Here is a 23693-nt window from a genome sequence, read left to right on the forward strand (position 1 = left end):
CGAAGACCGAACGGCATGGACAAAAATTCGAAAAGTCCAAATGGCGTGGTAATCGCAGTTTTTTCAATGTCCTCTTCCGCGACAGGAATTTGGTGATACGCGCGCACAAGATCGATGGTGGAAAAAATTTTCTTCCCGTGCAGAGATTGAGCAAAATCTTCGATATGAGGCACAGGATAACGGTCCGGTATGGTTCTTTCATTTACACGGCGATAGTCTCCGCAAGGTCGCCATTAACCATTTTTCTTCGGAACCAAATGTAGTGGCGAAGCCCAACGTCCTTTTGACGGTCGTAAAATTTTTAAGGTTATCATCTGGCTGAAATCTTCCTTGGCCAGTTTTAACTTATCCGGTGCGAGTCGTCGGGGACGTTCGACAATTGGAGGTCCTGGTGTAGTGTGAATGTGATGTTTTGTAGTATGCTTCACGTTTCCTTCGATGCCAGAGGGTCTTGTGACGTCTAAATATTTTTCTAATAATTTGTGCCATTGTGAAGAACCGGCGATTGATCGTATATCTAGCCATTGACTGCTACAATCTACTACGTGACCGACTACGGAAACGGTTGTGTTATTATCAATTAAACGTTGATTTTGTATATCGACTAATAACGAGTAGTGACCGAGAAAATCTACCCCGATAATTGGTTTGCTAACTTCGGCGATAACAAAACGCCACGAAAAATTTCTCCGCAACCCTATGTTGAGATTAATCGTTTCAAAACCGTATGTGGCAATCAGGGTACCATTCGCAGCATATAATTCATAATTCGTCTTCTCTCTTCGACCGGGGACCATAGTGCGAGGAAAAACACAGAGATCTGCTCCTGTGTCAATTAAAAATTGTGTTTTTGTTGATTGGTCCGTAACAAAGAGGCGACGCGATTGTGGGCAAACGGTGCTGGCCTCCATTAGCACTTGCCCTGCTCGTTTCCCGATTTATAATTGCACGGAAGGTCACACTTCCTAGCTTTATCACCGAACTTCGCGTGGTAAAAACACATGTCATTATCCCTTTTTCCGCGACTTTTTGATCTATTTCGAGAATGCCAACGATTATTACGACTGCGCGAGCGTCCATAATATTCATTGTTGTTTTTCTTTTCTTGTAATCCCTTGACGGCCGTGGCCAATTCCGCGATAGTGTTGCTCATAAGGGTCATTTGCTGCATCACGACGTGTAGTGGCATCGCGGCTTCCGAAACTTGAGCATGCGGGCTCGCATCTACGATCGAATCGGCCAAATCCGCGAGCTGATCGAGTTCGTTATTTTTTTGAGATGCCAAAATAGCTTGTGTAAAAGACGGTAATCGAGCTAACCATAAAGTTCTAATAACTTCGTCGGGAACGACGCTTCCCGCCAAAATTCGTAAATGACGAAGAAATTAAGATGGTTTACGATCTCCAATATCCTCGTGCTCTAAGAGTCTGCGCGTTTTCGAATCTTGTGATGCACTTAACCGACGAATCAATTCCGTTTTTATTTTAATATATTTCCCGGTCGCAGGTGGATTTTGCATAATATCGCGCACTTCTTTCCATATTTTTTCATTCATGCCACTTACCACGTAATTATATTTCGTTTCATCGGAAGTTATTCCGGCAAGTGCGAATTGGCTCTCAATGTGAACAAACCACATTTCCGGATCAGATTCCACGAAAGGAGGAAGTTTCACAGCTAATCGATTGATTTCATTATATGGATTATATAAATTAGCTGCAGGATTTTGAAACATATCACTCGTCATATTTAAAAAATTTCCGGCACTTGTTAACGTCGTATTTGTTGTAGTTGCCGTTGGGGGCGTGGTCACATTATCTCTCGGAATTAAAGGCATTTTTATGAAGAAAAAAAAATTTTTGTTGCACTGTAACACTTTGTTATGTAACACTAACAATCGTAATATAACCCTGTAACAATTAATATTAACGATGTAACACTTGTACGTTGCACTTTTTGTTCTTTCTCACAGATCACGTCGGGGTCACCAATTTGTAGGTATTTATCCTACGGTTTGTTTATTAAATAAATAAAGGAAGGAGAAAGAAATCAAATTAAGGTTACATTAAAAACATACGATATTTATTAAAAGTTCGATAAATTTATATAAAATGCTGAACACGGGAGAGAGTAATAGTCGCGAGTAGCTTGTAGTCAACAGAGTACTGACTCCGCCAGAAGGGCTTGTACATTTCGTACCCAAAAAAAGGCAATGTTGCCGTGGTCTTTTGTATAATTAGTGAAAATGCATTTTCCGTAGAATCGGCAACACTGGTCGATGAATATTTCGAAATTATTTTATTTTATTATTTCAACTACAAAAATGCTCAAATTCTAAAGTTTGCGACAACCAGAATGTACCGACTTTTATTGCGGTCGCCTGGCGGCCTACCTGAGTGTAGGAGATACCAAAGGTACATGATTTTCTTCAAACTATCATTTTTGAAATTATATTTGACCGTGAATATTATATTTGTTAAAATATTTACAAGATGAATTGTTTAATAACAAATTAAATAATATCTATTACTTAGCGTGAATATGTTAGCCGCTACACTTACGACTGATGCTTCTCAGCATGCCATTGGTTCGATGTTAACTCAGGAGGTAGACGGAATCGATCTTCCCGTCGCATACTATTCCAAGGTTTTAAATGCCACTGAACAAAATTACCTCAAGGCAGAAAAAGAGTGCCTAGCCGTTTTGTATTCTTTGGAACACTTTCGACCCTATTTATACGGCCCAGAATTTGTCCTGTCATGCGATTGCGAACCGGTTCATTGGATGAATTATGTCGAAAATCCAGGTACTCGGCTCCAAAAATATCGGTTGAAACTTCGCGGATATCGCTATAAATTTGAGTATAAACCAGGCAAAATGAGTAGAATTGTTGAGGCCCTGTCAAACCATCCTGTTAACGCTAATGACCCTGAAAAGAAGGACGTAGAATCCCCCGAATCAGAATGGACCGATTCATCTGAGGAATCTAGTCAGGATAAACAGAGTGAACCTAGTATTGAACCTCAAAATAGTTCACCCCCACTACGTGCCCTGCCTATTACACAAACAGATACTCAAGCAAAAAGTAGTGAAAGTGCGCGAGTGAATTCGGGAAACAATCAAGACAATACCGGATCCTCTCAATCAAGTGCACCCCAAAGACTCCTGACAAGATCACAGAGCCTTCACACGAAAACACCTGCTCCACGATTTAATCCGATTCCTAATCCTACAAGAGAAAAGAGGGATAACCCGCCATCTTCAAAGCTGACGAGACCACCATGGGGAGCGAGACAACCACCACCTCCACCGGCGACATCTCGAGCAACAAAATCCACAGGATCCACGAAAAAACCAACTCTAGCGACAGAATCACGACCTGTAATAAAATCAAAATCCGTACGTGCAAGTGCAGATAATTTTCCTGTCCCTGGAACATCAGCAGCAACAAATCCACCTGCTGCCAGACCTCGAGGAAGACCTCTAGGATCTACTAAATTAAAGGAACAAGGAGACGAAGACACTTACGTTCCCCCTACAGGAACGAAGGATGTTGATCCCAACATCAGTAGCATTGCAAAACGGCTAAGAAAAAGAAAGTTGGAAATTCAAGAAAAAGCTCTACCCGAAGAAAATCAATCATCTTCTTCCGACGAACCCGCTTCAGAAAGCGAAAATGAAGAGACATCTGAAGCTCCCGTTTTCCGCGCTGATCATAGTGTTTTCCCTAGTGTTCCCCCGCATATAACATCGAGAATATCATCTCCAGAGGAGAACATTCCGTCAACTTCTCAACCTGCCATTCCCAATCCACTGATTCCATACATCGACGTTTACGTAGATGGCGCTTGTTGCGACAACGGAGGAGTCCGTCCACGTGCTGGAATTGGTGTGTGGTTTGGACCACACAATCCACTTAACATCTCCAAGCGATATGGAGGTCGGCAGACCAACAATGCCTCTGAAATCGAAGCAGCTGTAGTAGCCATCAAGCAGGCAAAAAGAGCCGGATTCTAACATCTCAAGATTAAATCCGACTCGAAGTCCCTCGTCCAAGGAGTCCAGGAATGGCTTCCAAAATGGCAGCAAAATGGCTGGAAAACAAATGAGAATAAGCCAGTGAAAAATAAAAGTGCATATGAGCGACTACTTAAGGCAATGAAAAAGACAGACGTTATTTGGGAACACGTACCTGGTCATAATGGAGTCGACGGAAACGAAAATGCTGATCGTTTGGCAAGAGAAGGCGCGATGCTTGAACTAGCCTCAGAATCCAGCTCCTCTGACTCTTCAGATGAGGAACATGTCGAAGAAACACCCTCGGAACCAGTGGTCGTCGTAGCACCTCCCAGGCCAGTTGACAGCGAAGAAAGCTCCGAATCCTCTTCTGATACCGAGGTTGAACGTGAGTCAACGATTCCAAACGTTTCATGCAATCAATCGTCTCAACTAGTCGAACCTTCAGTAAATGCAGGAGCAACCCAATCTTATATCTACGATCAAACTCTAATGTGGGATAATGAATTTATGAACAAAACCCAAAGAAGTAGAGCCTATGTATCGGAAGGAGAAAACGATGAAGAATATCTTGAGCAATTAAAAGCTATGGATCCATGCGAAGAAACCAATGACGATGTTTTTGCAGAACGAGTTAACAAATTTTTGGAAAGCTTCAATAAAAATCGGGGAAATGCAAGATCACCGGAACAGGAACTCGACACTCAGGCAATACCTTCCACCATTGTTCCCTCAACATCTGAAACTTTGAAAGATACTCCCATGACGAGCCATCCCTTGTCTCGGGAAATGCGAAGTGTTGTACGATTTCAAGAATTACCAGAAGTCATCGAAGAAAATAGTGCCAATTTTCCAGTTTTCACCCCAGGGTCTTCAACAGCCCCAGGAGCACAGTCAACCCCATTTACCCGGTTTCGAAAGGAAGATGTAACCAAACTAGACGAAAATAAACGGAACCCAAATATTGTGCCTCGCCGACTACAATCCACAGTGAACGATTTACCATTTCAAGAACACTCTGTGCCGCGAGTTCGATCCTCCATAGACATTAAGATTTCCGACATAGAATCCTCTTCGTCATCTTCACCTGAACCTATAGAAATTCTTATCGCTGACAAAGACAACGCTAAAGTCGAAAATATCCTCCACCTTCAAGAGAGACAATTATGCGCATTTCATAGCTGAAGATTGTGAGCCAGTTGATTCTATTTCTAAACTTCTCATTGCTACAGAAAAGATTGACGTACAAGATATACGAGACAGTAAACTAAAAAAAGGTCAAGTACACGTCACCCTTTGTGGCAAATATCGAGTTTATTCCTTTGTAGTTAAAAAACGACATTTCGACGAACTTGACTGGAATGACGTTACATTAGGTCTAAAAAACTTAAAACACGCTTTAATTCTTGACAACCAAATACATTGCCGTATGGCCAATTCTGGAGACTTGCTAGGAAATTTGCCTCAAAACACCATGGCGGACATCTTAGCAGGAATATTCCGCGGTGGTGATATCAAAATCACTCTTTGTCACGGAAAAATTGAAGTTCCTGCTGAGAACCTACGCCCAAAAATTATTGCTGAATTTCATGGCAGCCTTATCGGGGGCCATAAGGGCATAACGAAAACCTACCGACGTATCCGTGAGCGTTATTATTGGAATAGGATGCGAGACGAGGTCACACAGTTTGTTCGAGGATGCAAAAGTTGCCTCGAAAACAAACTAGTTAGGGCCCGAACTCGGGAACCTATGCTAATAACAGACACTCCAGCGATTCCTTTCGACAAAGTGTCCTTAGACACTGTAGGGAAATTAAGAACAACCCCTAATGGGAATCGTTATATCCTCACGATGCAGGATAATTTAACAAAGTATTGTATCGCAGTGGCTATCCCCGACATTAAAACTACGACCATTGCACAAGCTGTAGCAACGAATCTTTTCTCTCTATATGGAGCACCACGTTGTGTGCTTACAGATAGAGGAGGAAGTTTCATTAGTTCTCTGATGCGGAAGTTAGAACGAATTTTCGGTACTAAACAAATCACAACTTCAAGTTACCGCCCTCAAACTAACGGAGCTTTGGAAAGAAGCCACATTGAGCTCACGGATTATATCAAACATTATGCAAACGATTTTGACGATTGGGATCGTTTACTTCCGTTTGCGATGTTCAATTATAACACGTCAGTCCATGAGGCAACTAACTTTACGCCATACGAGTTAGTTTTTGGTCGAATGGCCCGTATACCGAGTTCGTTTCCGCAAGGCCCTGAATTGGAAACTTAAGGTGTATATCTGAGAGATTTAATAGTTAGATTGCACGAGCTTCAGAACTTGGCTGCCCAAAGATTGATCCAAGCAAAAGAACGATCCAAGGAGCGGTATGATCTGAAAGCTCGGCCTTCTAAGGTTAAGATCGGCGATCAGGTTTACACGTATAAAGAAGTGAGATCCAATAAATTTGATTCTCGTGCTAACGGTCCATATTCTGTAGTCGGATTGACCCAGAATAATAATGTCATTCTGGAGGATGAAACTGGCGAACAATTCATAAAACATCTCGACAAGATAATGTTTACCCATTTGTAACCATTATCTCATATCCAAGTCATCACTAAAAGAATTTTTGATTTCAGATAAACAATGATGACGAAAGCATGGCTCTCAACAATCCTGTTCCTGTTTCCACCTTTTGACGACAGATGCAGATTTGAGCAAGGGCATAGATGAGGATTCACTGCATGGAGAGGAGTATAACATATCACCATTCAACATCAGTAGTGGAGCCTATTTTGAACATGTGTCAGAAGTCCGGAGATCAACTAGCCAATGGAGAGTGACGGTATTCTTGGACATCGCCAAACAGCAACGACATTTCAACGATTTGAAAGCTCGATTAGAAAGGATGAGAGAATTATGCCTTAAGCAGGAAAGATGGTGCAATGGCCCTCCAGATTCTTTCAATTGGGAAGGCAAATGGGAAATGGCCGCAGAGCTACAAAATCAGTTCCAAATTCAAATCCTAGAACTACAAAACACTAATTCTAGATTTCCCCAAAAACTATCATCTCAATTAAGAATCCGGCGAAGTGTACCACTGCTCGGATTCTTGGGCAAAATTGCAGGGCCTGTAGCCGGCGTTCTCAATTATGACGACGGAGAGCGCTATGATGCCGAAATAAGAGACCTTAACGATGCCCAAGCCAATCTTTCACATCTTGTCGGGAAGCAGACGCACATTGTCCGATCTCAATTAGATACTCTTCACACGCAGTATCAGCGCCATGACATCCGAATAGGGCAAATTGAACAAGACCTACAAAATCTATCATCTAGATTCGACACTTTTGTACCTATGCAAGAAGAATTATCACGAAGAGATATGGTGTTTTCTATCCTCACCGGAATAAAACTTGGATTGGATCATAACGTTCAAATTACATCCACTATGTTGGACGCAGTACATGATGCTAGACGAGGCTTATTACTTCCATTTGGTGCGAATTCGATAATATAAAAATCCTCATCGATATTCCATTATTAGAAAACTATCGCTATCAGGCATTCAAGATCCATCCACTCCCTACCATTCAAAAATTGGGGAGCGGACTCCAGAGAGCATATGTGAGTTCAGAGCATGATTATCTTGTTATGGATGACGCCAAAAGGACCTATCTTTTCCTTAGTGAAGAAGAATGGAAAAGCTGTAGAACAACAGCTGCTTACCACGCTTGTTTAGAAGGTGTACCCATTTATGATCTCCATGAAAGACCAGCATGCGAACCAAAACTTTTAATCAAACCCACCATAGAAGATATGAGATCCTGCCCAATCAGGATAACCTCAACCCAAAACTCTTACTGGAGACCATTAAGAACATTGGCCTCCTGGCTCTATTCTTTTGCAAGGCCGGAAATCATCACTATCTTCTGTCACTCTATGAATCCAGTAGAGCATAACCTGACAGGTGTAGGAATCATGAAATTAGCACCTGGATGCTCTATCCACACCCAAGATGTCACCATCCCCGCCAATCCTGCACAAAAAGGTCAATCAGAGTTAATCTACGGAGCAGAGGTACACTTAGACCTCTTGGAAATATCACCTCTTATATCAACGCACGCTGATTTTTCCCTTGCATTGGAAAATCAACGAAATGAAATGAGTAACCCTCATTCAAAAATGTCCAGTTTTGACTCTAATTCAAAAACTCTAGACGAATTAGAACAGGAGTTACAAGCATTCGCAGTTCAACGTCATCTTAAGGATAAACAAACGACCCTAACCTACGGTTCGTATGGAGGACTGACTGCAATCATCATCTGCATCATACTGTATTTATGCAGAAAACCAATCTCAAATGGGGCCTATACTATCTCAACAGTCGTTAGGCCAAAACAAAAACAACCAAAAATTGGATCTAATTTTCGGACCGAATTAAATGAAACCTATTCATCGCCACAAAATCCTAGAGGTTGCAATCCAACATCCTTGCAGGACCATGTCAATATTGAAGTTCGGAATTCAACCTCATAAAACTCTAAACCAAATAAGGAACCTTCAACATCAATGATGGACGTGGGGTCACTGGAGACCCCTAGTACTTCTACCTCAGGGGAGGTCAAAGCACTACAAGCATCAGAAGATACTGAAACAATTATGCCATCAGCAGCCCAGCGAATAAAAGTCGTGCTGCCACCTCAAAAACTACAACCAGCGTAACTTGCTTAAAATACTAACCATGCGAATAGTTAAAAGAAATTTTTATATATATATATATCCTCGCTAAGGAATTGACTGACTAAAAGTAAATCAAGAGTTATTAAACTATGTTGATACGTATATATTAGGGTGGTCCTTAAAAAACAAATTTTCGAATTTTAAAGTTCGTAACCCCTCATTTTGTTAAGCATGGAAAAATAAGAGACACGTATTTTTTTTTTTTTTTTAAATTAATATTTAATGGTGCCTCATCGCACTTGAATTTTTACATGCATTTTGCATGGGGAAAAAACGTTTTTTCGTAGATTTGCTATGAAATGATGAAAAATGAATATTTTTTTATCGGACCACTTTGTTTTTCTTCATTTATTTTCAAAGAATAAGATCCAATAATTTATTTATGAATTTTTAATAACAAATATTTTTTAAACAGCCCCTAAAAACCCTCAAAAAATGCAAAATCAGGGAAAAATCGTTAAAAAATGTTTATTAATATTTTTTATAGTCTTTTTTGCAAGATTTTTTATTTACAAATTGAACAAATACTATTAATCGTATTTTTCAATAATTTGCAATTTGTTTAAACAATATATTGTAATTACTGTAAAATTGTTGTTAAAAATATCTGGAAAATGATGTTTTTTTTAATTTTATAACTTTTATTGACATGAACTGCAATAAATAACAGTTTATTTTAAAAAATGTCAACAAAAATTGTTTAAACAAATTATTTTTGTTATTTTAAAACTAGTGTTTAAATGTATCTACAAAGTTGCTCTTCCCCCTTAATTTTGCAAGTAGTTCTGCTGTTTACAATTGCAATAGTATCTTAAATTTGAAACTTCATTTTCGACAATTGTTTAAACAATTTAATTTTTTAATCAATTTAATACTTTTAGATTTTCTAAAATACATACAGTGCGAATTATTAACTGCGGCCCAGCCTAATTCTGACAGTATAGTTTTATTTATAATGTTGCAAGTCGATGTGCTACGACAAGTTTAGACGGGTTTGTTCAGGTAGCACATCGACTTGCAACATTATAAATAAAACTATACTGTCAGAATTAGGCTGGGCCGCAGTTAATAATTCGCACTGTATGTATTTTAGAAAATCTAAAAGTATTAAATTGATTAAAAAATTAAATTGTTTAAACAATTGTCGAAAATGAAGTTTCAAATTTAAGATACTATTGCAATTGTAAACAGCAGAACTACTTGCAAAATTAAGGGGGAAGAGCAACTTTGTAGATACATTTAAACACTAGTTTTAAATTAACAAAAATAATTTGTTTAAACAATTTTTGTTGACATTTTTTTAAATAAACTGTTATTTATTGCAGTTCATGTCAATAAAAGTTATAAAATTAAAAAAAACATCATTTTCCAGGTATTTTTAACAACAATTTTACAGTAACAACAATATATTTTTTAAACAAATTGCAAATTATTGAAAAATACGATTAATAGTATTTGTTCAATTTGTAAATAAAAAATCTTGCAAAAAAGACTATAAAAAATATTAATAAACATTTTTTAACGATTTTTCCCTGATTTTGCATTTTTTGAGGGTTTTTAGGGGCTGTTTAAAAAATATTTGTTATTAAAAATTCATAAATAAATTATTGGATCTTATTCTTTGAAAATAAATGAAGAAAAACAAAGTGGTCCGATAAAAAAATATTCATTTTTCATCATTTCATAGCAAATCTACGAAAAAACGTTTTTTCCCCATGCAAAATGCATGTAAAAATTCAAGTGCGATGAGGCACCATTAAATATTAATTTAAAAAAAAAAAAATACGTGTCTCTTATTTTTCCATGCTTAACAAAATGAGGGGTTACGAACTTTAAAATTCGAAAATTTGTTTTTTAAGGACCACCCTAGTATATATTCGGTACATTACAAAGTTTAAAAAAAATACTAAAGTTAAAAAAAAAAAAAAAAAAATAATAATAATAATAATAAATAAATAGGGGAAAAACAGAGTGCGTAATTTGTTATTAGTACGATTAAATTATGTGAGAAATAATTAAATATTAATTTATTAATTCAACTAGGGATAGGGGTCTGTACCGCGACATACATTGTAGCACGGATCTTGGTGTTCAAGATAAATGTATAAGCGACTCCTTAACACCTATGCGAGAACAATACAGCAATCCGCTACCGTTTCTATGCCATGCGTTTATATCTCTATGTATGATCCATGTTGAGCTCAAGAGCTTTGAGTTTTTCGGGGACGATAAACGGAATTCCACGGTGGTTTGTAACGTCGTAACTTAACAATTAATTTATTAATATTAAAGTAATATTAAATTAATCTTTTTTTTTTATTTTTAAATTCCAATTGTCTTGGACTCGCTTTATTTCCAACAGCAAGTCCAAGACCCGCGCTATCGCCATGGAATTTCATGCGTCAGCATCCCCGGTATAACGAATTATATACCTATTGCTCTTTTATAATTGCGAAACATTCAGTAAACTCTATTTCGAAATAAAATTCTTTCTTTTAACCCTTGAATTCAACATGGGTCATTGACATTACCATGCATTATTATTATTATTAAAATTATATTTGATATTCAATGACCTGTTCCCAAATAATAAACATCGGAGTAAATCCGGATAACTTACGCAGCGTCGCAGGTCATCGGATATCCATAGACATCCTCGCGGAATGGATATAAAGTTAATACAAGAACATGAAATTGTAAAATTATGTCTTTGTATCAACTATTTTATTATTATAATTTTAGATATACAAATAAGTATACTAGATTAGAACAGGTACAAAATTTGGAATTAATCGAACGAAAATTTGGAAATTAAAAATTACGGCATCGAAATTAAAATAATATTTTTCACACCGATGAGTGGGGGTCCCACTGAACGCGTTCAGTGAAGGCTCCCCGCGCATCCCTGGGAGTTGCGCGAGAGAGAAGATTCTTTTTACTTGCGAATCTTTCTCTCTCAACCTCGTTACGATTGCGCTCTCACTCAGCCGTATGACGTTCTCTCTTAGATTCACTACCATTACGCGTCTTTTTCTATTTAATGGCTGTCGCAATGAAATTGGACGTTGGCTCTCTCGCGCTCGTGTAAGACATAGGCTACGAAACCAATACCAACATGGACTGGAGACGGCTACACTGTATGCCATATCCAACCTCACCTCTACATTCTTATTCTCTTGACCATAGTTCCTTTTCCTTGCCTCCCTACTTTCCTCTCAGGTCTAAAAGCTACGCTACATGTGCTATTGGAATCAAAGCACATACGTTTATTTATTTTCATTTCAACTTATCAATTCCGGACCAATTTTGGGAATGAATTAAAATCAAAATTATTTCAACCCAATACCGGAATTGCAACGAGAATATAATGGCATATTATTTTATATTGTGTGACCATTGGAATTTTCCTCTAAAGGAAAACTCATTTTCCAATAAATTCACAATCTATAAAATTCAAAAAAATTATAAATTAACATTGTTTTAAAAATAAAACAAAACTGTTTTATTTCGGAATTTAATTTTCTATATAACTGCATTGAGCAATTGTCTCTCAAATGCAGAATCGACAAAATTAACGTAGCAACACAAGTCTTTGACCTGAGCTTCTTCCACCAATGAACCAATTTTTCAAATTCAGCAAAACTTTCCCTCTTATTTTCCATAAGCATACCTATAAGGCGTTTCCAGCCCATAATTCCACGTTCAGTTCGGTTTCGGCGATCGCGAAGATTAGTCGCGACATATCGATTAAAAATCCAGACGGGCCCGTCCGGTAAAAGGGACACAACTTTTCTTGCGTGCTTACCCAAGAATTGTTGGTCGGTCGTAAACTAAAATTCTATATACCCGTAGTCCACGGGGCCGCTTGGAATCGTGTCGAATTAAAATATTATCGTCAAAATGGATCTTTTTGCAGTGATAATAATTTTGTGGTGACACCGGCCGGAATCGTGTAGAGCCCGCGTCCGTTTTCGATGCGACGGTCCCAAGAAAAATCTAGCATAATTAACAAAGACAATATTTGAAGTGAAGTTTGTAAGAAGTGATTACGCCCGTCTACAAGTGTGCAGACGGTAGTTTAAGACAACGATAAGGTAAGGTTGTATCGAACCTTTCGAACCTTTCGACTGATACCTTATCCTTTTAAATTCTCCTTCCACCGAGATTGCGTGAGAGAGGCGGATTTTCTCTTTTGTATTTGTTTTAATTTAATGTAATAAACTGTAACTTAAACTTAACTATTTTTCTCTTTACTTTTCTCCTTTTCTTTATCCTTTTTTTTAAAAAATTCTATAATTCAAGTTAACGAGGTAGATTTTTAATTTCTAAAAATCTCAGCAACAGGGAATAAATCGGTCTCACAGAATAAACAAGATCTTCGGATCTTGGCAGTTGGTCCTCCGAGGACTGCTGAAATTCGGGCCATCTCAAAAGCCCATGGTTTATTTAATTAATTGTTCTAAATGTTTAATTATTATTTAAACTAAGAATTTCTTCGGTTCGTAACACCGATATCTCATTTGCAATAAATGCACTTGCTCGACAATCAAACAATCCGAAGGAAGTACATTGGAAAGCGGTCAAAAAGGTTATGAGATATCTTAAAGGGACATTGAATTTTTCACTGGTCTACAAAGGAAATGATCAAGGTCATTTTCATGGATATAGCGACTCGGATTATGCTGGAGATTTGAGTGAAAGAAAATCCACATCTGGATACGTGTTTGTGCTTCAAGGCGGGCCAATAGCGTGGTCATCAATTTTGCAGAGGATTACTGCCTTGTCATCATCTGAGGCAGAATATATCGCAATTTCAGAGGCTCTAAAGGAAGTTTTGTGGCTGAGATCATTATTGGAGTCTGTTGGTATGCAGCAAAAACAAGCAACGGAATTGAGAGTTGACAATCAAGCAGCAATTGCGATGGCGAAAAATCCAGAATTTCACAGAAAAACGAAACACATTGGAGTTCGTTTTCATCGTATTCGACAGGAACAAGAGGCTGGAAGTGTTTGTGTTAGTTACGTGCCAACTGATAAGCAAGCAGCAGATCTCTTTACTAAACCGTTAGGATGGACAAAAATTGCAAATTGTTTGAACATTATGCAAATGAAAATCACGTCATAAGCAAGAGGAAGTGTTGAAATTTATAAGTGCTTTTGACTTTAAATTTATTTGCATTTGTGTTTCGCGGTAAAGATGGAGCCACTATGCAGGCTCGTTGATCACGTGATGGTTCGAGGCTATCCTTGTACACATTTTTTACTCGCTTCTTGTTCATGTCCACGTTTTCATGGAAATCATCTTTTTACTTTACTTTCATTTTTAAATCATATCAGTCATACATAATTTAGTTATCTTGTAATTTAATTTAAGTGTAATAAATCCTTCTCATTTATTTAATTGCAACCAAACTGTTTTCCCGTTTTATTTCAACAGATTTCGAAAAAAATTTTTATAAACTCATGAACAACGCTGTCTTTGGCAAAACAATGGAAAATGTAAGAAAACATAAAGACGTACGTTTAATTACAAAATGGGAAGGGAGATACGGGGCGAAAGCTCTCATTGGGAAACCAAATTTCCATAGCTGCACAGTATTTGACGAAGATATGGTTATAATTGAAATGAATCGTTTAAAAATTCATTTCAATAAACCAATCTATACAGGTTTCACTATTCTAGATATTTCTAAAATAATAATTTATGATTTCCATTACAACTACATGAAAAACAATTTCGAAAATAGAGCAAAGTTACTCTATACAGATACGGATAGTTTAATATACGATATTAAAGTTCCTGATTTTTATGAATTTCTCAAGAGAGATATTGTGAAATTTGATACATCTGATTATCCTCCTAATAATGTATACGGAGTACCGCTTTGTAACAAAAAAGTTTTAGGTTTAATGAAAGATGAGAATTGTGGAAAAATTATGTCTGAATTCGTCGGTTTACGCGCAAAATTATATTCATTTCGTGTTTTAGGAGAAAAAAGTGAAAAAAGAAAAGCTAAAGGTGTTAAGGGTGCAACATTAAAAACTATTTCATTCGATGATTATAAACATACTCTAAATTCTTATGAAAATCTTGTGAAACCTCAAACGTTGATTCATAGTCGAAAGCATCAAGTCTTCACAATTAAACAAAATAAAATTGTTTTGAGTTGGGATGATAACAAACGTGTATTAGTCCCAGGAACATCCGATACTCGTCCTTGGGGATATCAAAATAAAAAATAAAATAAATAAGCTAATACGCTTTATACGCTACATATTTCTGTGTGTGTACGCAGCATGGAAATGCACCGAAAGATAGTCATAACAACCTCCCAACTTCTTCCTTCAGGAGTCATCATAGGAAAGGCGTATGTTAATTCTTCGCCTTGAGTGTTATTCGTTAGAAATAATCAACAAGGCAGAAGACATTTTGGGGGAATCACCCCACTTATGCTGAGGAAACCCACTTTTCATTCTTTTGAGCCCCAGTTCATCAATTAGTTTTGAAGTATAAAGTTATAATAAAGATTTGTGAGCATAACATTTCTCAAAAAAAAAACAATTTAATTTAATTAGTTGCTCAATATGATTAATCTTGTGTCATCACTTGTCTGTGTAAAATAATTTCAAAAATCTGGTAAAATTAAACATTTTTGAAATTACTTTACACAGACAAGTGGTTACACAAGATTAATCATATTGAGCAACTAATTAAATTAAACTGTTTTTAAAATAAATTTTTTATACTTAGATAATTCCTCAAAGACCAAAAAATAAAGTTTTGAAGAAAAAAAAAGTTAAAGAGAAAAAAAAATATGTCTCTGGACGAACAGTTCAATCCGTAAGTGTTGTCTGTAAAATTAAAAAAAATAATAATGTACTTTTTTAAAATCTAACGCTTTATGTAACCTCAAACTAAAAATGGTTTTTATTCCCAAATAAAATTGCATTTAAAATTATTTTCACTATTTCTTTGAAAATTGTATAAATTTATACAATTTTCAAAGAAATAGTGAAAATAATTTTAATTGCAATTTTATTTGGTAATATAAAACTTATTTTTTATTTTGAGGTAATGTTAAGGGTTGAATCTTATTAAGGATATTTTAAACGTAAATTTTATTTAACACTTTACCTAATCTTAAACTAAAAATTGTTTTTTATTATCAAATAAAATTGTAATCAAAATTAATTTCATTAAATTTTGATTATAATTTTATTTGATAATATAAAACTTATTTTTAATTTGAAGTAATGTTAGGTTGAATCTTCTTTAGGATATTTTTTTTTTTAACAAATTAAAATAATTATTCTCAGATTGGAATATATCTTAATCGCCCCTGACATCTTCGTCCCATTGGAGTGGCTTGTGGTTCAAGATCTGCCCTCTTTGTTAGATGCTTGCAATAATGCGATTGCAATTTTGAACATGTCTATCCAAGAAAATTTAAATGAGACCTATTCTGTTAATATTATAATGTCATTCAACGGTGTCAGAGGCAGATTGGAGTGGATCAACAATGCCTACTACTTTAAAAAATTTTAAAATTTTATTAACATTCAATATATAGTATGGAAAACGTTATGTTGGTCATACTCTCTAAATCTGAATTAGTAAAAATGTTTACTAATTTGAATTAGTGACTCACTTTTTGCTTTAGAATTAGTTAAATTTTACTAATTCAGAAGCAAAAAGTGAGTCACTAATTCAAATTAGTACACATTTTTACTAATTCAGATTTAGAGAGTAGAAAAAAAGAAACACCAACATAACGTTTTTCATGCTATATAATAATAATATCTACAACTATATATTATTCATGTCGCAATTGTTTTTTTTTAAAAAAAAAAATGTGACCAAGTGTAAATCTTTGAAAAAAAAATAAATTTCATTAAAACAATGGGAAAAAATTCATCTTTTTTTTTACGTGTGTGCATTTAGTGGCTAACTTTGTGTGTGGATTTAGTGTTTTTAAAGAAAATGTGACGTGATCTGAAGAAAGAAATCTTAGAAGCAAACTAATTATAGGTTATGTTTAAGACAGTTTTACCTTGATTAAAAGTTTCCTTTTGTTTCTATAAAATCAAAATCAGTTTTTATTGAATATTTTTTGGATGTAATGAAAATTTAATCATAACCTTTAATTTTTTGCATAATCATCATCGTTCTTTTTGCTTCGTTTCTATTTGTTATTTATTTGTAGCTTTAATTATAATTATAATAATATATGCTGTATATAAAAGAAAATTTTACAAGTAATTGAAATTTCGAAGAATTATATTCAAATACATATATTTTTAAAAAAAAGATTAGGATTCTTAAAAATTATACATATATATATATATATATATAAAAGTATCGTTGGAGTTGTTCAGGTTTCAAAAACGACATATATTTCTGGAGCCTGCAGAATAATCATCGTTGGTGACGTTCTGTTTCACTTCTTTTCTTTACAACATTTAATCGCAGCTTTAAATATATATGATAAGATTAAAATGAGAAAAAATCCTTTTTTTTAATTTTTGATAAATATATATCTTTTTTTAACAGTTGTTTAAAAAATCAAAAAAGTAATTGAAAAAATTTAGAACTTTAGTAAATAAAATTTTTTAAAAAATTAAACAATAATTATATTAAAATTATAACACTATTAATATTTATTAAATTTTGCTTTTAATGTGTTGAAAATCATATATAATTCAAAAATCAATTTAATTTTAAAAAGTGTGGTCTTTAATATTTTATTTATGTATATTTGATACAGAGATAAAGCATATAGCGCGATACCTCCGCTCCGTCCCCGCTAGCCCACCAAGCAGTGGGCTTGAGGTACCGTGTACTATATGCCTTCCCGCTGTATCATGGTATCGTCCACTGCCTCCGACCCCTCAATCTCACCAAACTGAACTCCTGTGGCATGGCACGTAGAGCCCCTCCGTCCCGCTTCCTCACCCCCTTTGTCACCCTGCCGGTTCCTCACTACTTCTGAGCACCCACAAACTATATCGTTTAATGGAAAATATCATTTTTAACGAATTTCTTTAATTTTTTTTATTTTTATATTTCTTAAGGTAATTGAAAGAAAAAAAATACAAAGTAATTTTCAGATTTATAGATTATTTATTTAGAAAAAAGTTCAAATTTCTTATAATTAATTAAAGCGACGGATAACACAAGATCAGTACATATTCTTATACTTGTTTTCTTAATTAATATTTTGTTTTTCAAAAAAAATTCTTAGTCTAATAGATATTTATGCCTTTTTATCATAACAATGATAAGATGGCATCGTATTACAAAAAATACAAACTTTATAATAAAATAACTGGAAGCGACGGATAAAAAAAATTGTAATGATGTAGCTTCGAAGCGACGGATAAATTAAATTGATGTTTATTTCCGTTTTTCTTAAATATATTTAAATAATTTAAATAAATTTTTTTTTCTATTACACTTTTAAGACTATTTTTCTAATAATAATATGAAGGTTTCAAATTACATTTATATATACATTTTGATGTAATAACTGGAAGTGATGCTTAAAAAAAATGTAATGACTTGGAAGCGAGAGATAAAATCCACATGTCTATTTTAGATATTTTATATATTTGTGTATAACCAATTTTTTAACAACATTGCATTGCGAACTGAACAATTAATATACTTTAGTTCTATGCACCGATGATGATGTTTACATGGTGTTATGTTACTTGTGCCAGAAACTAATTCTTGAAGCGACGGACAACTTAAATCGAGCATATCGATAATGTTTGTTGTACTTTTCACATTGCACAAATTGTATAACCACTTTTTTTTCTCAGAACCTTTCACATAGATATTGCGTGCATTTTTTAAAATTGAATTTAAAATTATTGGTAATAAATTGTAGGGAATATCACCATCAGACCACTTGATACAATGCAAATTGTGTTCCAACCAACGATTGATGTTCTTGTACTGAGGTGTTACATATATCCAATGACAAGGCGATTGGAAGAGGAAATTAAAAGGCTTTAAAACTCTTTCTTGAAGCGGTATTATAGCCAATTCTTTGACAATAAATTCATTAACAGGCAATTTAAAGCCTTGAAGATCCACTACATAATCCATCTTAACTGCTAATGAATTTATAAAATAAAAGCAGAATTATTTATATTTTTTCTCCCTCCACTTTTTAGTAACTTATATGATTTTTTTAACTCCACCACTGATTGGTCGATATTCTACAATTCTATCGTGTAAAATAAGACAATAAGCAGCAGTTTGAGCGGGGAAATTTTCTTTTGCTTCAAATTCGAGACGAATGTCAACAGGGCCGTACTTTAAGGATTCATTTTGTTTTGAGCAGTCAATCACTATTAATGGAGCAAATTCGAGAAATTCGTTTTTCATCAAATACGGTTGAGATTCTCTATCATAGTAACTGGCTTGAAAGTTTATATACATTTCGTAGAGTACAGCAAAGTGTTTTTTGTCTATGTCAACATTAAGATTACCATATGGATAGCATTGATTATTTAAGAACAATTTAACGTTTGTAATTCTGCAGTGATCAAAATGACTAGCATTTCTCGTCATAACATTTTTTCTGTTTGTTTGAAAGCCAAGAATAACAAATCTGGGTTTCTCCAATTGCGTTGATGTCTTAACAGTCCACACATGATTCGCTGTTGTTGGTAGCAAAGGATACTCGTATAATTCCCATGTTCGAAAACTAATTGGAATAAGGGGATCCTTTTCAATGTATTTGAGTAGCTTGAATTTTCGTGCATCTGATAATCGTACATTAGGTAGTAGCCATTCAATTTTGTCGATGGAAATTTTTATCTCTTCTGCATTCGTTTGTATAATTGCGTTGACGTCACTTCTCGTTCGTGTTAAAATTAATTCGTGTCTAGCGTTTACAATAATTTTTTGGTAATCCTCGGCGAAACCAAAAATAGTGCTTAAAGGTATTGCAATATCAAAATTACCATTTTCATCAATTAGAGAGATGTTTGCATTGCACGTTGGAAACCAACCGGCATTTTCCAAAAATTTACTCTGATTACTATAAATTGACACGTAATTTTTTATTAGACTCGTGAGTCCGACATTTTTGCTTTTATCAATTTCAACGGCATTTAACTCATAGCGTGCTTCTTCAAATAAATGACAAATTGCATTAATAATAAATCTCGTACTGGTCACTGCTGTACCATTTTCTTTTACCAATTTCCCTTGAATGTGTAGAGAACTTTTACCCGGTAAAAGACAGTGGTCCTGATTTTGTACGGCAATTCGAATTTCATCGCTGTTATTGAATGTTGATGAAGCGTACGGTAAATGCGCATGTATCTCATAGTGAGCAATAGATTCATCAAAAACAATTGGTTTTCCAATACTCAACACTTCGTCATCCATTTTTATTTTCTTTTACAAAAATTAAAAAATTAAATTAATTTTTTCTAAAGAGAAAAACAATGAAACAATTGCAAATAAATTTGATTCTTTTTATTCTCTTTTTTATTTTTTTCGATTTCTTCTTCTCTTCTGTTGTTTGATCACTTTCAATCCTAAACTCTTCAATAGTTGAACGTTTTCTGGTGTTAACACCTTGATTGTAGATTTGTAACTGAATCTTTTTTGACATCCTTCACTCTTCTTATAACCGTAACCAGTTATTTTTCTGTTGAATACAATTCCCATGATTTTTTCTATAATGATTTAATGTGTAATCGAATAGTTATTGTTTTACCACGAAAATTTACAATATCTCCGTCTTGATCGACTATTCGTTATTGAATGTGATCAATTGTCTTCACAGCGACTGGTAAATAAATAACTTGAGATGGGACTTCAACTATCTTATATCCTGGTGGTACACTGGGAAAAAATTCATGAACAGTGTGCACTTTATGATTATTTATATACGCACCTGTTGTAATGTTACACTCGATTCTCAATGAATTAACCTTTATAATAGAAACTGGTGAATCTGACTGATGAAATTTATTGGCTTCAAGTATCTGTGGTCTAAAGCCCAATAATTTTGCTATTGTATCAGACTTTTTAAAATTTATCTCAAAATTAGACTTAATCTCACTACGTAAAGTATTATTGTTTGGTTTAATGTTGAGTTTAATTCCTTTTGGTGTCAAAATTGTTTGTAAATAACGTTCAATATCACTTATTTCATAGCTACCAGTCGGTATTGTGATATCTTCTTTATCGATATAAAATTTATTTTGTCCAATATCTATATTGGGAATTGAATTAAAGGTTAAAAATTCAACGAGTCCAAGAGCGTACTGTTTATTGGGTGATAATTCAATTGGTGGAAAGTATTGTGTCTCTAAAATCGATGTATTGCCAGACAAGGTTAACGTTAATGAATCGTTCATTTTGCTGGTTCAATATAAACTAAAGAAAAAAATTGTTTCTAGTCTTTATTTATACCAAAAGAGAGAGAATAGAAATTTTTTACATCCAATTGATTGCACAAGAATTTTAAACATAAATGACCACACACAAAAGTATTGTAATTTTGATATCTTTTGTGATTGTATTTTATTGTTTTTACTTTGAGATATTTTACAAGATCTCTAGGTGGTTGAAGATTTCCATAACTGTCAAAATATATAACATCATTTTTTTTCGTTTTATATGCAACCCAGTGTGTACCAATACTACTTTTACTATCTAAATTAATTATAGCTGATTCAAATTTATGTGGTCCTTTAGCTGGTAATTCATCACGCATAAAAACACCTCGAAAGTGAGAAATTTTCAAAATTTTAGCATATTTAAGTAAATCAGAATTTGTTAACGCTCGATGTGGTAATTTAACAATTTTTTTCATCTTTAGTTTTTTGTTTTTTTTTTCTTTTACAGCACTTTCTAATCCGAATCCCTGCTTGTATGGCTTGAGATAGAGACCTTTTCCCAAAGCTATAGATTCCATTGTTTTGTTATGACGTTGACTTTCTTCGAGTTGTTTTTTTGCTGCTTTTGCGTCATTAACTGCTTTTGTAATTCCAGCAGCACCACCAGATAGGGCCCCTATTGCACTAAGTCCAGCAAAAAGTGGTACAAGAAATGGTAGAAAACCACCAACTTTTTTTGGTACAGGTAGAATTCGAGGTTGTTTCACTTTTCGTTTTCCACCTGCGATTTTCACAGCTAAACGTGCATCTCTTAGAGCTGATTTAATAGCAGAAGATGTACTACCATTGTCGGGTGCAATGGATTTTTTTGCAGCCAAAACAATTTTTTTTAATGGAAATATAGCCTTATTGTTTTTCTTCTTAATAACTTTTCTTTTCTTCTTCAATCCCATTCCTAATTTTGTTTTTAATTTCATTGCGTTTGCAACAGCATAAGCTGCAGCTTTTTCACCAAGTTTTGCGTCACTAGCGTGTACACGACTCCAAGCTTTTTCAGCAAGTACTTTGTCTGCTGCGTGTCGATTTTCAAGGTTATTCCTATTTTGAGAATAAGCTATATCGTGTTCTTTGCAAGCTTGATCGAGAGAATTAATACCAGGATCACCGCGTGCTAATCGTTTAGCTAATTTTGTTCCAGGTCCACAATATTGATAACCAGGAATATGTAGTTCCACAGGCAAACTGTTGATAATTTTATTTAAGGGACCTTTACCACGTTTGACAGGTTTTCGACGACTGATTGCTTTTTTCTTTACACGCATGTTGATACTCATTTGATGTTTTTTTAAAGACTAAAGTGAAAAGGTATAAAAGCGAGGTATTTATAGGTTTTTGTGTCAGTTTAAGGTACAATGTCAACCTTGAAGGTTGATTTTACTCAGATACAGCGTTTCTTGCTGAATTTTGAAAATTTCTAAGAACCTATGACAGCAATAGTCAATTATGCAGTCAATTTTATAATCATTTGAGGATTCTAAATGCTTTGAACTCCCATCACAACCACAAATTGAAGATTCAATTCGAGATTCAAAACTCCTGGCAATCAAAAAGTACAAAATCGAAATCGAGATACAAAATTCCTGGCAATCAAAAAGTACAAAATGTGGATACCTCTTCACGAAAGAAAAGATCTTTATGAACTGACGCATAACCACAAATTGAAGATTCAATTCGAGATTCAAAACTCCTGGCAATCAAAAAGTACAAAATTGAAATCGAGATACAAAATTCCTGGCAATCAAAAAGTACAAAATGTGGATACCTCTTCACGAAAGAAAAGATCTTTATGAACTGACGCATAAACAAATAAAAACCTTGTATTTATAGTTTTTCATCTCAGTACGCATCAAGATGGAGTTCAAAGAGCAATCAATAAAATTACCAGTTACAAATTTTGACAAAATGACGCAACAAAAGACGGAAAAAAACGTCATGGAAATTTATTACCCAATACGGTGCGAGCTTTTTTTTGTGGGCCTTCAAGTTGTGGAAAAACAAATGCCCTACTCACACTACTCTTACATCCAAATGGACTACGCTTTGAAAATATCTACATCTTCTCTAAATCTTTAAATCAACCAAAGTATAAATTCTTGGAGAAAACACTTCAACTAGTTGAAGGTGTTGAGTATTTTCCATTTAAAGAGCATGAAGATGTTATTCAACCTAATGAAGCTCAACCAAATTCAACAATTGTCTTTGACGATGTAGCATGTGACAAGCAGGATAGAATTAGAGCATTTTTTTCAATGGGTCGTCATAGACTTATTGATTGTTTCTATTTATGTCAAACTTATACACGAATTCCTAAGCATTTAATTCGCGATAACGTTAATTTTTTAGTAATTTTCAGACAAGATGAATTAAACCTTAAACATATATATGACGACCATGTCAATACAGATATGTCATATACACAATTTAGAGATTTATGTTCATCTTGTTGGAATAGTGATAAATATGGCTTTGTTGTCATTGACAAAGACAGTGAACTCAATTGTGGTAG

At 34.6% G+C, this 23693-nt stretch overlaps 2 protein-coding genes across 2 annotated transcripts; both read right to left on the reverse strand.

Annotated features, from left to right (window-relative positions):
* Positions 1 to 233: 233 nt before the first annotated feature.
* Positions 234 to 911, reverse strand: LOC127278635 (uncharacterized). The gene has a single exon (XM_051300435.1). It carries the CDS (start codon positions 909 to 911, stop codon positions 234 to 236), a length of 678 nt encoding a protein of 225 aa, XP_051156392.1.
* Positions 912 to 18944: 18033 nt separating this feature from the next.
* Positions 18945 to 20165, reverse strand: LOC127278637 (uncharacterized). The gene has a single exon (XM_051300436.1). It carries the CDS (start codon positions 20163 to 20165, stop codon positions 18945 to 18947), a length of 1221 nt encoding a protein of 406 aa, XP_051156393.1.
* Between the last annotated feature and the right edge of the window lie 3528 nt (positions 20166 to 23693).

The sequence above is a fragment of the Leptopilina boulardi genome, unplaced genomic scaffold (genome assembly GCF_019393585.1).
Source record: "Leptopilina boulardi isolate dan_hultmark-lab unplaced genomic scaffold, ZJU_Lbou_2.1 LbouV2_21, whole genome shotgun sequence".
Classification (NCBI taxonomy): domain Eukaryota; kingdom Metazoa; phylum Arthropoda; class Insecta; order Hymenoptera; family Figitidae; genus Leptopilina; species Leptopilina boulardi.